This window comes from Anolis sagrei, chromosome 4, assembly GCF_037176765.1.
Source record: "Anolis sagrei isolate rAnoSag1 chromosome 4, rAnoSag1.mat, whole genome shotgun sequence".
Classification (NCBI taxonomy): Eukaryota; Metazoa; Chordata; class Lepidosauria; order Squamata; family Dactyloidae; genus Anolis; species Anolis sagrei.
In genome coordinates, this window is record NC_090024.1 from 53291187 (window position 1) to 53308880 (window position 17694).

Consider the following 17694-nt stretch of genomic DNA (forward strand, 5'->3'; position numbering starts at 1 on the left):
GGGGAAATGAAGCCGGTCCTATTGAGGACAAAAAAGAATTTGTTTCAGAATTAGAAACATCGATCAGTGGTTTCACCCGTCCTTTTTGTGTAGTTGCCCGGATGCCGAGCGCGTATACCCCCCCCCCGTGGAGAGAGTTGGTATCGTCGCCTTGGCTCCTCCCCTACATGTCTGTGCTGGTTCCGCGCATTCGCCGCTCTTCTCTCTCGCTGAGAACTTCCTGAGTCCAGTCTAGGGAAAGAAGGGAGGGGAGGATGGCGGGGCCCGGGTCGAACGTGCCGGGTTTCCTCTTCCAGCTCCACAGCGCCCTTCGGAGCCCGGACCCGAGCAGCGCCTCCCTTCTTGGCCACAGCTTGGTCCGGTCCTTGGCGGAGACATGTGTCACCAGCAGCGGAGAGGGCGTCTTGGGTGAGTGAGAGCCCCTCGGAGGGATGCGCTGCTTGCAAACGGCGAAGGCTGCACTGGGACAGCTAGGCCTCTGGACAGGAAAAGGGCTCCCTTCCATTTGCTGGCTTGCAGAACTTGCTGAAGGAGACATTGTTAGCCTGAGGTGCATCCACGCCAGGCATGGGCCAACTTGGGCCCTCCAGGAGTTTTGGACTTCAACTCCCACCATTCCCAACAGTCTCAGGCCCTTTCGTTTTCCCCCTCAGCCTCTTAAGGGTTGGTGGGAGTTGAAGTCATAGAATCAAAGAGTTGGAAGAGACCTCAGGGGCCATCCAGTCCAACCCCCTGCCAAGAAGCAGGAATATTGCATTCAAATCACCCCTGACAGATGGCCATCCAGCCTCTGTTTAAAAGCTTCCACCACACTCCGGGGCAGAGAGTTCCACTGCTGAACAGCTCTCACAGTCAGGAAGTTCTTCCTCATGTTCAGATGGAATCTCCTCTCTTGTAGTTTGAAGCCATTGTTTCGTGTCCTAGTCTCCAAGGAAGCAGAAAACAAGCTTGCTCCCTCCTGCCTGTGGCTTCCTCTCACATAGTTATACATGGCTATCATACATGGCAGTCCAAAACACCTGGAGGGTCCAAGTTTTCCCATGCCTGATCTAACACAGTTTGACGCCACTTGAAGGATTCGTGATTAAGCTTTAGTTGAGATACCTTTTCCCTATGATAAGTCCTTCAGGAGTGGATTTCCCTTCTGAAGCATAGATTTCTCTTGCTTCTTGTTGGCTCACCCCTGTTCTTAACTCAGTGTCATTTGTTACTTCTATGTTTACAACTAGGGGACTACGGAGCCCCCGGTGGCGCAGTGTGTTAAACCCCTGTGCCGGCAGGACTGAAGACCAGGTCGCAGGTTCGAATCCGGAGAGAGGCGGATGAGCTCCCTCTATCAGCTCCAGCTCCTCATGCAGGGACATGAGAGAAGCCTCCTACAAGGATGATGATGATGATTATTATTATTATTAAACTTTATTTGTACCCCGCTAGCATCTCCCGAAGGACTCAATGAGGCTTACAAAGGCCAAGGCCTCAAGTTTGTTTGTTGTTGTTTTTTTTTTTTTGGTCGTGTCAGGAGTGTCCTGTTGTGAGAGAATTGGCCATCTGCAAGGACGTTGCCTAGGGGATCAAAAGTCATCCAGGCGTCCCTTGGGCAACATCCTTGCAGACGGCCAGTTCTCTCACAACAGGACACTCCTGACACGACAAAAAAAAAAAAAACCAAAAACTTGGGGACTGCCTGTACATTGCTATCAACAAATTCTGACAGTACTCTTCATGAATTCCAAGCGCTAGTTCAGTTATTTTCTCCCGCATAAGTGAAGGAAACTGGCCATAGAGTCATGCTAGACATAGGAAATTATAGAGAGATCTTCATGAAGAAGATGTGGTTAGCCTGGGATGCATCTACTGTTAGAGTGGTGATAGTGATATCGACCTAGAACTTGGAGGCTCCCGCCCAGGAGAGGGGAGCCCTCAGACCCAACAACGAGAGTCCGGTACTCTGGTGAGCAAAGAGAGAGAGATTCAAAAGAATTTTCCCTGATTTTTCCCAATAAATCTCACCAAAGTTGAAGAAAAGCCGCTGAGTTGTATTTATTTCCTCCAGCTGGTACAGATGTCAAACTGCGGGGTGGTCCATGCCTTGGTCACCTCTAGATTGGATTACTGTAATGCGCTCTACATGGGGCTGCCCTTGAAAACGGCTCGGAATTTCCAACTGGTCCAACGGGCAGCAGCCAGGTTATGAACTGGTGCTCCTTACAGAGAGAGGTCAACCCTCCTGTTTAAGGAGCTCCATTGGCTGCCGTTCATTTACTGGTCCCAGTTCAAGGTGCAGGTGCTCACCTACAAAGCCCTAAATGGTTTGGGACCCACCTACCTGCGTGACCGCATCTCTGTATATGAACCCACACGATCCCTCCATTCATCTGGAGAGGCCCTGCTCACGAACTCCACCTGCGTCGCAAGCGCATTTGGTGGGGACGAGGGACAGGGCCTTCTCTGTGGTAGCCCCCCGACTCTGGAACTCTCTCCCCAAGGACATCAGGCAAGTCCCAATGTTGGCAGTCTTTAGGAAGAGCTTGAAGACCTGGCTGTTCCAGTGTGCCTTTCCAGAATAGGAAACTCCCAGCATCATGTCCCAAACGCACTTTATTAGAGATTTAAGATTGTCTGCGCATCGCACCTACTCTAAAATCCTTACATTTTACCTGTCATGTCTAGCACTTTTAATTTTATTCATTGCATTTGGCCTGGCCCTTTGTTTTAAATGTGTCACGATGTTATTGTTTAATGTTTACTGTTATTGCTTTAATGTTTATTGTTTTGCTTTTTGAGTTTTTATTGTTGTATTTGTTATGCTGTTGTTTTATTGAGGGCCTTGGCCTTTGTAAGCTGCTCCGAGTCCTTCGGGAGATGTTAGCGGGGTATAAATAAAGTTAATAATAATAATAATATTAATAGTTCATCAGGAGAGACATACATTCAATACATTGCAGTACATTTTTATAGAGAAACAGCTGTCAAAGTTCAAATTTCCCACCCTCTTGCTGACTTTCTTCTGATTGGCTGTCATCATCAGCTGGAGAAGAGGCGCGGCCGGCTTAGGCACCTTAGCCAATCAGGGAGCCAGCGCCGCTTTGGGCTCTTGACCAATGAGAGTGGAGGAGGCGGTCCAAAGAAAAAACAATGAACTGAGAGTACAGATGAGTGGATTAAAATGATTCAATGTGTGTCCTGATGGCCGGCAATAATCCGGAGATTCCTCAAGCCAGCCTGGCATTGTCCCGAAAGGTTGAAATATGCAGAAATGGCTGGCATGGCTGCCAAGCCCTGATATTCTTCTGTCTCGGATATGGGATTAATTGATGTTATCGATGTGAGTTTCAGTCCAAGGGGAAATGACAATGAGAGAGAGACGATTGGGACATCCTGATCTTCCCTGAAGGCAGGATGTCCCATTGTTGACAAGTGACCAGTTCATCATGGGGAGCCTTCTTGGGCAGACATGCTCCGAGACACAAAGACGCACCATTGTTATTATCATGCAGTGGGTCCTTGTTGGAAACCTTAAGTCAATAGGAATTCACCTCAGGAAATAGGGAAGAATTTCCCAAGGCTTGTGTCTTTCTGGGGTCACGAAAGGGTAGCTTTCCATATTTTTAGATACAAACACACACATAGGGGATTCATAAGGTATACACAAGAGAGAAATGGAGAAAGGAAATTCATAACCCATCCATCCACCAAAGTCCATATAGAGTCCAGTATTGTGAAATCATATAGTCCCCAAGTCATGATGGGGAGTCCATGGGGTGTGGGGAAAAAGTTCCAGAAAGTCTTCAAATGTTCTTAAAAGTTAAAGAAAGTTGATAAAAGTTGTAAAATCCAGGGGAGACAAGTCGGAAAGGGTGTCCCAGAGTCCATGGGGCTCTTATGAGCCGGCTGCCAGCGTGACCATGGAGAGAACTGCAGATCCCTCCTGACCAGGGACCAAGGCAGCCCGCCGACATCTTGGAGATCCTATGTGATGACCGCAACAGTTTCCCAAGATCAGCAGACTCCCTGGGCACCCACAAAATGGTGGCAGCGAGGCAGTGTCTTCAGAAGAACAGCTGGGATCCAGGTCGAGGTTTGAGGGACAAAAAAGGTTATTCCTGTGGTGGAGGGATTAGCAGAGTGAAACGGAGATAGCCATTAGTCTTAGAATCCTCCCAGGAGAAGAATGACACCATTTTCAAAGCCATTTGTTGACTCGTGGATACAGGGACCCGATGGGTTTCTGTATTTGCGGTTTAAGAGAACTCAGTTTTGGCCTCCGTGGGATGCAAAAATCGCATCCCAAGTGGGCCGGCAGCCATCTGTGGCCTGGGAGAAGAAAGGTTAATGTAGAGAGAAGATAGAGGCAATTAAAGGACACAAAGTAACACTATGGAGAGGAAAAAGGTTACAATTAATTGATACTTTTTTTAGGGGATTAGTTACAGTGTTAGGAGGGTGAAGAAAATGAACCAACAAGAAGGCTTCTGAGTTACAGCTGCTGCTGTGGCCACGTTCATGCAGGTTGGTCCAAGCGGGGCAATGGAGAACTGAGGAACTCCCTGCTGCGGGTCAGATCAGCTTGAAGGCAGGGAGTTCCGGGTTTGACCTCAACAGCAGATCAAGGAAGCAAGCACATCTCCTGTTAAAGATATTTTAAGCCCCTTTTAATATAGTGTGACCCTGAGCTCAAAAATACATGGCAAAAGTATGATAGCTGGGACCCAATGCTGAGGCAACGCAGCGAGTGAGAGATGCAGGTGCGACAGAGTCATGGCAAGATGGTTCACCAGAAAGGGGGTGGGGGACAGAAAGAGGCTTATTTATTTATTTGCTGTATTTGTATACCACCTTTCTCAGCCCATAGGCGGCTCAAGGCAGTTAACAAAGTAAAATTCAATTCTCATAATGTCACAAATGCAATCAAAAACATAACATATAAGAAAAACTAAACAAATCAACAAAATACAAATTCATAGTGTCTCTTTGTTAAAAACGTTGTCCACACTCATTGTCTAGTCGTTTCCTGTGTCAGTTACTCTGCATTTGCAAATGCTTATTCAAAAAGCCACGTCTTAACTTTTTTTCCGGAATGTTAAAAGGGAGGTGGCCAATCTAATATCTATAGGGAGGGCATTCCACAGCCAAGGGGCCACCAATAAGAAGGCCTTGTCTCTCATCCCCGCCAAATGTACTTGTGACGAAGGCAGCAGTGAGAGCAGGGCCTCCCCAGACGATCTAAATAAAAAAAAATTCTTAGAAAGTCTGACATTTTCCAAACCCCTAGACAAAGCTGGCTATATTCAACATACGTAGGAAAGAAGAAGTTAGAGTTTTTTAGCTAATTGTTTTTCTGCATATATTGTTAGGCTATAGAATTTTATACATGTCATGCAGTCCTTGTACACAACTGTAATCTTGAAGTGTATGTCTGAAAAGAGCAAGCATGCTGTTTAAAGCCTGTCTTTCCCTCCAAAGCTTTACAGATCTCATTGATATTTTCGAAAGAAGATGGATTGCTTGCGTTTATCCATAAATCTCTGAACTTTGAAGAAGTAAGTTGACAAACTTAGATTCAAGTGTTCTCATAATTACTTTGGGGCCTTGTTGCCTTGATAAGTAAGAATTACAGAGAAAAACATTTTTGTATGTGGGATGTGCTGTAGAATTAATGCAGTTGAACACCGCTTTAACTGCCTGAGAGTTGTTTGAATTGTAGTTATACAATGTCTTTAGCCTTCTTTGCCAAGTAATGCTAGTGCTTCACCAAACTACGACTCTCATGATTTCAAAGCTTTGAACCATGGATGGTAAAGTGGTATCAAGCTGCATTAAATAGATGCACACTTGGAGAAGGCTTGGACTGCTTTGGGAGGGGGGTGGCTGAATGTGGTAAATTAACTGCAATAACTACTGACGGTCCAGTAATATATATTTTTGAGAGAGTGAATAACTTGTCATGAATTCACTTTGTAGGGATCGTGTCTTGCTAATTGCACATTTCTCATTGTCTGATTACATAGTTACTATGTGAACATGTTTTATTTTCAGTTTCGAGATTGCAGAGAGGAAGCATTAAAATTTCTTCTTGCTTTTCTGGAAAAAACTGGACCAAAAATTCACCCCTATGCACAAGATATAAAGGTGGGTGAGGAAAAACCATTATACTATTTTATACAAATCCCATGATTTTAGGCATGTTAAAATGGTGCGTGTAATGTTAAAATATAGTAAAATCAGTAAGCCATTAAAAAAGCCAACCGTTTTTGTCATTGAATGTTGGCAGTTGAAAATTGTTTCTGTATTTCCTGTGAGATCCACAACTTTGAAAGAGCAGTTCCATATTATCTAGTCAGAAAATATGTGAAAAATGCAATTTTCGTGTTGTATTGTGGAAGAACGGACATGTGCTTTTTCTTCATTCTATAACTTTTACATTATTATCATTACTACTAGTTGTACCACACCTAGCTCCCCGAGGGGACTCAAGGCAACTGAAGGACTCACATCTTGATCAATTTAAAACAAAGCAAATGCAAACATTTTGTCTGATTAAAAATACAATTAAAACTTAATAAATACAATTAAGATGTATTTTAAAACATACAACCCCCCCCCCCCCAAATGACACCCACAACCAACTCAGCAACGTCCTCTTATCCTTCCAAATGCCAGCAAGGATGGGGCCATCCTGTTCTGTCTTAGGAGGGAGTTCCACAGTTTAGAAGTCAAAAACCAGCACTTTGAATTGTGCCTGGAAATGTGTTGGCAGGCAGAGGAGCTGATTGTAGCCAGCCCCGCTTAGCAATCTGGCTGTTGCTCTTTGAACCATACTGAAGTTTCCGAGCACAGGATTGCTCTAGCTCAGTGATTCCCAAAGTGGGCGTTGCCACCCCCTGGTGCGCACTGCAATGATCCGGGGGGGGGGGGGGAGTAATGGCCACAGGTGCATTTGGGGGTGATGAATAACTGTAAAGGGGCGGTGAAAGCATCAAAGAAATAAGAGAAGATTTAGAAAAATTGATTTCCAGGGGGTAGGCCAAATAAGTTTGGGAACCACTGCAGCTTAATTAAGTTGAAGGAGATGTGGTTTTATAAGTTTTGTAAACACTATATAGGACTGGAGGGCCCACCTGACAAGTGTATACGAACAAAGGTATAGCTTTTAAAAAGAGCTACCACTGCAGTTTGAGGAGTAGTTCTCACATCTACCCTCCCAATTCTTTCACACAGCATTCTGCTTTAACTTGTAACTAAGAGATAAGCCGGTGCCTGCCTGGCGCATCCCCTCAAGTCAGAGTCACTTAAAGTTTATTCCAGTTTCTGCTGTTTTTCACCTGTTTGCTTGCTTAGTGATAGAGAGTCAGTCAGAAATGTATTAAGTAATCATAGACCAATTAAATGGTCAATGTGTGAACACCAATCAAAATGTGCTTTTTGGGTTTCTGTAAAACAATAAATGATCACAACCCCATCTTGAGGGTGTGGCAGTATTTTTCATGCCTGGAGCACAAGTGCTACCATTTGCTTTGGTCAGCAAATAAAGCTATCTTCAGAGAGATTCAACTCGTTTGTGCGTTCCTTCTGTGCCGCCCTCCCAAGTCAGAAGGGGACTCCTGAGAATGTGCAAAGTGCATGCCCCTTCAAAGTAACAACCTGCTACTCAATTGACAGGCGCTTTCTTAGTCCTGTTACTCAGAGCCTTTATTTCTACATGTAAATGAGATGTGGACAAATCGTGGCTGCAAAAAAAGGGCATATGGTACATTTCCACCACATTTTGTGGATGTGTAGATCAATTTAGGCCCAAGGGATAATTTTTATTTTTACTGGAGCAGTTGTAATCCCCACCCAGGTCTCCTGGTAGCTGATGCGGCCTAGCCTTCCATAGTTGCCCATTCCTAATATAGATTCTATTGAATGTGTTTCACATAAGCTATCAGAAGGCTATTCAAATGAAGCAGAACATTCTAATATGTTTTGCCTGAGCAGTTATAGTTGGCACTTTGTATCTGTGGGCTTTGCTTCCAGAACCCTGTACAGATATTGAAAAATTCAGATGATCACACCCTGTATTATCAAATAATGATGATATGCATGCATCAGTGTGTGTCCATGTTCAGTTTGTCACCATTTAGTAACATGGGGAATGATAATTTGTGGTCAGTTGCGTACCTGGATACAGAAGGCTGTCTTGCAAAGTGCTTTAGAAAACTGAAATAAATGACAGTTCAACTTATTTCATTTCAACTTTGTTTTTGTGTTCCAAATTTTAGCGGGTGTGTTTTAGTGTTTATACAAAAGAGAAAGCAGCAAAATGCAAGGTCCCAGCCCTAGAGCTACTGATAAAGGTAAGGTTTATATTAAAAACTTTGAATAATTCCCTCTCATTTCTGAGTTCCAAAATAATTTAGTTATTCATGCTTCATAGACAATAATAATTAGAATTCAGCTCCTTAAAAGTATTTGTGATGAATATTTACCTGAAAGTTTCAAAACAAATGACTCTGGGGGAGCAGGCAAATTAACCCCCAGAAGCATTCTTTGTTTTATTCAGATGTTTCTGGAACTTCCTTGTAAAATTACTATTTAACATCGAAGTGTGATATCTCTTAATGACCTTACTATACGCTTCTCATTCTGATACTTTATTATCTTGGATGACTTTATCAGCTTCTTCAGAATTTACGATCATCTTTTGTGATGGAAGACATGAAAGTAGGAGAAATATTTAATAAATTCTACGGTGAACTTGCTACAAAAAGTAAAATACCTGATACAGGTAATCTTTAACTCTACTGTTAGCAGTTTTGTTTATCCAATAAGTAAAATAAAATAGGGCAATATAGTCCCCACATTTGAGGATTTCACTTTCATGAATGTGATTAATCATGGAGTCTTTGCTGCTGCATCTGCTTCTGCCCTAAGTAATTTTTAGTATTTTGGAACATTTTACTTTTGCATACAGGTATATAATTAGTTATCTTGAATATAGGGTTCAAAGCAAAACAGAAACATACTTCTGTTCCTAAACATTTTGGATAAAAATGTTCAACCTGTACGTTCCTGGATCCAGTGTTTACTTTTCTGCAACAGTGATCTTTATGGTCTTTGCTCATTCATACCTAAGGCTTCTGCAGGAGCCCAGTTAAAGAAGTGATGCTTATTTACTCTCACAGAGGAATTTTTAACAATCTGATGTCTATTCATGTGTGGACAGAGTACATTTCCATGGATTTTTCTGCCTAATACTTTACTACATTAAATTGTAGCACTGGGAATGTTGCTGAACTTTAAACAAGCATGAAATTAGGTTTTAGGGTTTTCTTACAAGATCACAGTATGTGCTTTCTCTTTCTTTGAGGCAAGCTCAGTAACAAAGATGTTAGATTGGGAGACTTTGAGTGCAGTGTAGATAGCAGTGATACCCACTGAAATTTGGATGTGCATGCATCCTAACAAGAACAGATTTATATTGTGAATTACTCCATGTCTCCTTGTTGCTTAGATACATTAGCATACTTGGTAACAAATAAAATCTAAAGATTCTAAATTGCGGTTTGTTTGTTTTTTTAAAGTTCTGGAGAGGATTTATGAGCTCCTGGGAGTTTTGGGAGAAGTACAACCTAGCGATATGCTTGACAACTCTGAAAAATTATTCCGAGCTTACCTTGGGGAACTTAAAACACAGGTAATGCATGTGGAGTCTGCAAAACTTTATTCCTATATGGGACTATCTACACTGGCCATTTAATTCAGTTTCAAGCTAGTATTGAAGGAAGTAGTTTCACTGTGCACATGATTACATAGGAAATCCTGGAATCAGTTTGAGGCCCAGATGGTGATTACACAAATCATGATGCACTGAGGCACGTTAAGGGCTTGCTTTTCTTTTCTGTTTCCTTTTGCACATTTTTATGGGTGTTTGGCTGCTACAGTTTGCTTCAAACTGCATTAAATGGTCAGTCTAGATGGGGCCTTAATCTTAATTTAATGCAAATGCAAACATTGCCAGGATTTTTTGATCATAAAACAATGAAGTACTTGTAGCACTGTGAAGATATACAAACATATTAGTGCATTAAGATTCATAGATTAGTACAGTCCATTTAAATTCAGTTGCAATATAAAAATAAGCAGAAGATAGAAATCAGTATTCTGTGTGACTGAGAAAGAAGAGATTTGATACCCCTGAACAGTATTTTAAAAGCGTATTTCTGATCAAAATATTTAGACTTTATTATTGCTATAGTTTATTAACATCTTCTGTGTGAGGATTTAGCATTGCTGTTACCTGTGTAGTTCCATAAGAGCAATATATGGTGTTGTAAACTTTTTTGGAGTAAAAAAATCAGCTGATCATCCTTGCAGTATATCAGAATAGTCTCTGATATCTGTTGCTTAAATTATGCATTGATTTATTCTCATTACAATTATCAACAGCTTTTACTACTTTTTAATGCATAATTTAGTGATTCTCCACCATTGGTCCTTCAGGTGTTTTGGACTTCAACTCCCAGAAATCTCAGCCAGCTTTCCACCAGTTAGGAATTGTAGGACCTGACGTCCAAAACACCTGGAGGGCCATAGGTTGAGAACCACTGGAATTTTTTTTCTAGATCTGGGATTTATAGTGTGCACAATCTGTCAGATTTGACTGTGAATATGTTGTACAGACAGTCCCTGAGTTACAATATCTGACTTACAAATGAATCACCGCTAAGAACGAGAGTTAGACAACAGGAAGTGAGAGAAATCTACGCCTCAGAAGGAAAATTCACACCTGGAAGAGTTATCATGTGGGAAAGGTGTCCCCACTGAAACTTTAGCACCAATCATTGTTCCCACAACAAGCGATATTTTTCAAAATTGAATTATAAGGACATGAAATGAGTTGCAATCTCTGAACTGGGACACAGACATCAAAACAAACACCACAGGGCTATTAACCCTTCTCTATGGTATCCCAAGCTAAAGAATATATAATTTTGGCTGAAGTACACTTAAAATGTACCTGTTCTGACTTACATACAACTTCAGCTTAAGAACAAACCTATAAAATCGATTTTATTTATAACTTGGGCACTGCCTGTATTGAAAGCAACAAAAATTTACAGCTTTCCAGAACTCCTGATTTATTTCATTGGGGTGGATTAGTCTCATTTAAAAAAAGGAACACCATAATATTATTAAATGCTTACCTGAAATTTTCATTAAAAACCTCTTAAACATTGAAAAATGAATCTAGGATTGGAGTGTTGTATGATTTCCTGTATAACCATGTTCTAGAACAGTGGCTCTCCAGGTGTTTTGGCCTACAACTCCCAGAAATCCCAGCCAGTTTACCAGCTTGTAGGAATTCTGGGAGTTGAAGGCCAAAACATCAGGGGAGCCACAGATTGAGAATCACTATTCTAGACGCATTTTCTCCTGATGTTTTGCCTGCATCTGTAGCTGGTATCTTCAGAGGATCTCTGAAGATGCCAGCCACAGATGCAGGCAAAACATCAGGAGAAAATGCTGCTAGAACATGGCCATAAATCTCAGAAACCACACAACAGTCCACTGATTCTGGCTGTGAAATTCTTCAACAATACACTGAGCTTGCTATTTTTATGGATTTATGGTAGTTGGATGCATTACAAAATTATGTTTTAATACCCCAGGCTGGTATCTGAAGATACTTGTTTCCTTCAGTATTTTATTAGAACAAAATACTTCCTTGTTTACAGATGACTTCTGCAACAAGAGAGCCTAAGTTCCCAGTAGTAGCTGGATGTTTGAAAGGGCTGGCTGCACTCATGTATAACTTCACTAAATCCATGGATGAAGGTATAGTGTTTTTCTTATTAAAATTATGGTTATAAGAGTAGCATGGTTTATAAACATGATGAAATTGTTAAGAAGTCAGCACTATAAGTCTTTTGGGGCTGGAGACAAGGATCAGAGTTTTAGAAAGTTGTTGGATTTTGATACCTCAAGAACCAGACATTTCGTTGGATACTGTTCCATTTTTCCATTTTCTTGATACAAAAGTATTGCTCTTCAGAATAGGTGCTAACAACTTAGCCTACCTTCAAAGCTGTTCAAACATTCTTTTCCCATGTCATTTCATATCACCTTATTAAAGCTCTATATCACTTATTGTACCTAGAAGGAAACCATTCTGATGTCAGTAGGATCCATGTGGACATATGGAGGACATTTGTCCTTGATTCTGGAAAAAGTCATTTTGGATTTATGCCAGTATATTATGTTTATATTGATTTTTGTGAAGGCCTGGTTTTAATGTTCACTAAATTCCCAGCCCCAAATCAGATGTTTGACATTTCCTTCACAGATCCAAAAACTTCAAAAGAGATATTTGATTTTGCAGTGAAGGCAATAAGTCCACAGGTATGCTCAGTGTCTCACTGTCCTTCAAAAAATTTTTTTAGATGCATTAGAGAGATTTAATTAATAAGTATTTTGTGTTATGCTTTTTGACCTTGCAGATTGACTTAAAGCGATACGCAGTACCACTTGGTAAGAAATTCATATTTTATATCTAATGACCTCTGCAACAGTCTCCATAATACCATACATGTTTTCTATTGGATAAATAGATAAAATGTGTTGAATGAGTTAATAGATCATATTCAATACAAATAAACCATAGGAATTTTATCAGATATATACAAATATACAATGTGCTTTTCAGATTATATAAACTGGTTGCCTTTCCTTCTTTAATAAAAAAAACATCTTTATACTTGAAATCTGTTTTGTCTAGAGGCCAACATGGTGTGAAAAAAATAACAAAAAATATATATTAAGTGTTATATTTCTAATTTTGATTTGCATAATTCTATAGGAAAGCGAATTCTAGAAAGGTAGAGGTTTTATTTTGCTAATAACTTACTGCTATAACTAGTGGTGCAGTAGGGTAAACTGCTGAACTTGCTGACCAAAGGGTTGACAGTTTGAATCTGGGGAGCGTGGTGAGCTCCCGTTGTTAGCCCCAGCTTCTGCCAACCTAGCAGTTTGATAACATGCAAATGTGAGTGGATCAGTAAGTATCACTTCGGCGGGAAGGTAACCGCACTCTAGGCAGTCATGCTGGTCACATGACCTAGGAGGCGTCTACTGACAACGTCGGCTCTTTGGCTTAGAAATGGAGATGCTATACAATATCCCAGAGTACTTGTAGGGTATCAGCACAAACACAAGACAGTGTATGTATAATGTCAAAATATAATGTCAAAAGCGCATATAGTATGCTATTTAACAAAATCCCGAGTACATAGCTCAATTCAGTGGCCCAAAACAAAATCAAAAGGAGCAACCGCTCTCAAATGTAACAGTTCCAGGTCTGAACAAGGGTACCACTGTATATAGGCTTCAGGGATACATACAATGAGATAAATCATACACAAAGTAAGCATAGAGTCATGAGGCTATATGTATGCTGAAGTCAATAATGAAGATGGAGCACCACTCTCAAAAATCTTCATGGAATAAATCCAAATTAAGTCCAGTGAAAATGGAGCACTGCTTCTCAAAATAAGTCTCTGTAGGAAAAGTCCGAATGGCATTCAACAGGGGTGCCCGGGTATTTTTGTACCCTGTTTCGGGGAAAGCAGTCCCCTTCCTCAGGAGTTGATAAATTCAGCAACTCTAGACTCTTATCTATAATAAAACATAACATCACATAGAGTAACAAGTATTTTCCAGAACAATTACAGTAGTAAAGATAATGGATACAATAAACATATAACATATACTCACATCATGCCAGATAGCTAATACAAAAGGTGACTCTGCTAGAAGTAAATTCACACTGCGAGTATTTCTGAAGGGTCATCCACAGGTTTATAAAGAGTAGTTAGAAACTTAAAGGAAACAGCTAAAATTAAGTGACTCGTTAAGTCCTTGAGGGGAAAGGGTTTTCAACTTAAAGATCCAGAACATTTCCCTTTGGGATAGTAGTTCTTCTAAATCCATATGGGGTTTTGGTGTGATGCATTCCAGAGCACAAAATTTAAGGGAATTGGATGAATGTTTGTATTGTGTAAAGTGTGAATATAGAAGGGACTCCATAGATAAACATTTTATTCTAGATTTATGTTCAGAAATTCTAATTCTCAGAGGTCTGGTTGTTTTTCCAATATACCACAAACCACAGTCACATGTTAGAAGGTAGATAAGGTTACTGCTATTACAATTGGAAAAATGTTTGAGTGTGGTGCCCACTTTGTTCCTATAGTTGTGTACCTCCTTAGTTTTCCATGATTGCGGACAACATTTACAGCGTCCACAGGGGTAATGGCCTCTCAAAGTGCTTTTAGGTGTAGTAGTAGTAGTGGTTAAATCTGTATGAATTAACAGGTCTCTTATGTTTTTAGTACGCCTATTACCAAAAATGGGTGGTTTTTGGCAACCTGGAATATCTTGAAGAAGATGCCAGTGTTTTTTGATGATTCTGGTAATCTGTTTGGAATAGTGCGATAGTTCTTGTGTCCAAATAATTTGATTTTTTATGGGTTTGGGGCATTCTTTCAGTAAGGTAGTCCTATCTATTTTATCAGCTTTGGTTAATGCTTTCCTTATTACATGTTTGGGGTAGCCTCTATTTCTGAACTCATGGCTTAAAGTGACACTTTCCTGAATAAACTGTTCCTTGGTGCTTGAGTTCCGTTTAAGTCTGAGGAGCTGTGAAAATGGAAGATTGGTTTTTAAACTAAAGTGGTGGAAGCTGTTGTAATGAAGATAAGAATTTTTATCTGTGGGTTTTCTAAAGTTCTTGACTAAAAGTTTATTGTGATCTTTATAGACTGTAACATCCAGAAAATTAATATGTGACAGGTTGAAATGGCTGGTGAACTTAATAGACGTATGTATGGTGTTGATCCAATTAGAGAAACCTACTGCGGCCTCGGTTGATTTAAATACCATGAATATGTCATCAATAAATTGTCCATAATATATAATATTGGTGTGATACATATTTAAAGATGGATTTAATAATACAGTGTTCTCTAAATTTGCCATAAATAAATTGGCAATTGAGGGGGCCAATGGACTGCCCATTGCCACACCAAAGACCTGAAAGTAAAATTGATTTTGAAAACGGAAATAATTTTTCTCTAGAACTATATCCAACAGGTCCATAAGGAAATGTGTGGGTGGATGTAACTTGGTTCTGTTATGGAGGACATTCTCTATGGTGGTACGGGCCTCATCTAATGGAATTGTGGCAGCAGCTAAATAGAAAAATAATTATAACCTAATGAAATTAATGAAATTAAATGAAGTCTTACCTTAAAAGAGATTCCTAATAGTGTAGGGAAGGAATTCTGGTAATAATTCTGGTGGAAGGGAAGAATAACAGATGGTATGGAGGACAGGAAGGCAAGAGACCTATCTTATGTCAATATTTGAGTAAGCCAAGGCTGGGCTAAATGTGGAAGGTTACAAGAGTTGGTGCCAAGAACAAATTGATAATTATTAATCTAGGGAGAAGCAAACATCTGAAGATATGGTATAACAGCGCCACCTCCTGTCTGGTTGATGTAAATAGCAGGCAATTGATCAATTGAAAGAACTAATGTATTGTGAATGTATTGTGAATGTATTGTGAATGTATTGGGAAGACAATTAAGGAGAATTAATAAGGAAACGCTTGCTTTGGATAGGTTAAAGATACATATGTGAAGATGTGTGGAATCATATAATATGATGTGTGAAGAAATATATGAAGTTATGATTCATTTTAAAGATTCATTTTAATGTAAATCATTTGGGAGCGTGGTCAGATGATGTAAGGGGGAAGTTGTGGAAAATATAATATTTTGCCAACAGATGTTCTTGCCAACAAATGTTCTTGGCCACGATTCGAGGACAAACTGATTAGATTGTGTAAATGTTAGGACTCTTTTACGCATGTGCGAACTGGATAATTTTGCCTATAAATACTGGGTGGTTTTGGGTTAGTACTTTGTACCTCATCAGCCAGATTGAAGCTGAGGTGCCCTTACCCGGGTAAGCATTAAATTCTGTGAACTTGCAAAGCTGTCTCTGTCTCTTCCTTCTTCTTCGCTCTCCTGGATTATTGATTGGGGACCCCTCCCCCCCGCTACAAAATGGCGCCCGAACAGGGACTGGAGAACAGGAAGAAGGAAAGGTAAGCTTTTGCGGGCTGATGCCTCTCACTCGGAGGGCCAGACAGGGTGTGGATCAGGGGAGACGAAAAAGGGTACCCATAAGAAAAATCGCCTCCACTGGCCTGTTCCTTCATTGGCCCCTTGACTGAAAGAGCATTGAGAAGTAACAGCTGCAGTTCCAGAAAAAGGGAGAAGCTAGCTTTTTAAGGTATAGGCATTTGTGGATATGCCTGGGGAAACCTTTTTGGGGGAACATTTTTTCAAAAGAGGTACTGCAGACCTCAAGAAAGAAAACCCCCTGAGTGTTGCGTTCGCCACAGAAAGCTCACTCTTAGGTTGGAAAAGTGCACTTTTAAAAAGGGAAGAAGTGTTCAGGTTGGGAAAAAGGAAAAAATTGTTATGTTGATCCTATGTGTTGTGTATTGTGGAATCTGGCTGTGTCTATATGCATTGTCCTTTCTAGCTGCTTTGCAACCGTATGTTTGTTTCTGTTTTTGTTTTGTTTCTTTGTTAAATGTCAGTATGTTCATAAAGAAAAGAAACTAATGGTTATAGGCTTCCGAGAAAAAGCCAAAAGGAAAAAGAAAAAGAGAAAGAAAGAAATGATGATGAAATGAGAAAAATAGTGGGGAAAAAAGGAAAAGAGAAAAGAAAAATATGTGAAATATGTGTCTGTCTTTTGGGAAAAGGGGAAAATGTCTGTATACATTTTTTGGAAAACTTGAATGTGTGTGTGGCTAGAGAAAAAAAAGAGAAAAAGAATGTGTGTAGCTGTTTGTGTTGTGAGAGAAATAATCTTTACAGGTTTCAAATAAAAGGAAAAAGAGGATAATTCAGGAAAAACCTGGAACAATACATATGATGGGGAAAGACCAAGTATGTGGGTAAGAGAAAGTCATCCAAGAAGAAAGTTAAGGTATGTTGAGAATATGTTGAGAAAGCAAGGAAAAAGTAAATCAAAAGAGCGAAATGGTTAATCACAGGAGAAAAACCAGAGTGTGTGATTACCATGTGGGAAAAGAATTGAAAAGAGAGAGAATGAGAATGTAAAAGAAAGTTATACAGTAGTGATGAAATGTTAGTACAAAAGTAAAGAGGGATTAAAGATAATGAAAGAAGAAAACTGTTGAGATGTGTGAGATTAAGAAGTGTGAGAAGTGAATGATTAGATTCCCTTTTGAGAAGAGAATTGCAGTAAAGAGTAAATGAGTGTATGGATGAAATCAGTTTTGGGATGAATAAGATTGTTGTGTGAGGTTGTGTGAGGTTGGTTGTTTGCAAATGCCTGGTGAGGTTGAAAAGGGAACTTATGTGTTGAGAGTATTCAAGAATGGCCACTTGAATGCCCTCACGGGGAGAGAAGAAATTGGAAAATCTTTTGGGAAAAAATTGATATTAGTTGTGAAACTGTCTGAGAGGGAAAAAGTAGTGACAATTTGAGATGCATTTAAATTTAGAAGATTTTGTGGGGAGAGCTGTGATAAAGTGAATGTTATGGGGTTGCTTTGTTAAAATACTGAGATGCTTTTTAAGGTTCAAAAATATTAGTAAATTGAATTGGTAAAGG

General features: G+C 40.2%; 1 protein-coding gene across 1 annotated transcript in view; it reads left to right on the forward strand.

Moving 5' to 3' along the window:
* The first annotated feature begins 174 nt into the window (after positions 1-174).
* PRKDC (protein kinase, DNA-activated, catalytic subunit) overlaps positions 175-17694 on the forward strand; it is a 122956-nt gene continuing 105436 nt past the window's right edge. Inside the window, exons 1-9 of the mRNA XM_060775277.2 lie at positions 175-408; positions 5464-5540; positions 6037-6129; positions 8262-8336; positions 8659-8767; positions 9564-9676; positions 11718-11817; positions 12326-12381; positions 12480-12510. Coding sequence (XP_060631260.2) covers positions 255-408; positions 5464-5540; positions 6037-6129; positions 8262-8336; positions 8659-8767; positions 9564-9676; positions 11718-11817; positions 12326-12381; positions 12480-12510 — 808 coding nt within the window. The 5' untranslated portion in view covers positions 175-254. The remainder of the gene's footprint in view (positions 409-5463; positions 5541-6036; positions 6130-8261; positions 8337-8658; positions 8768-9563; positions 9677-11717; positions 11818-12325; positions 12382-12479; positions 12511-17694) is intronic.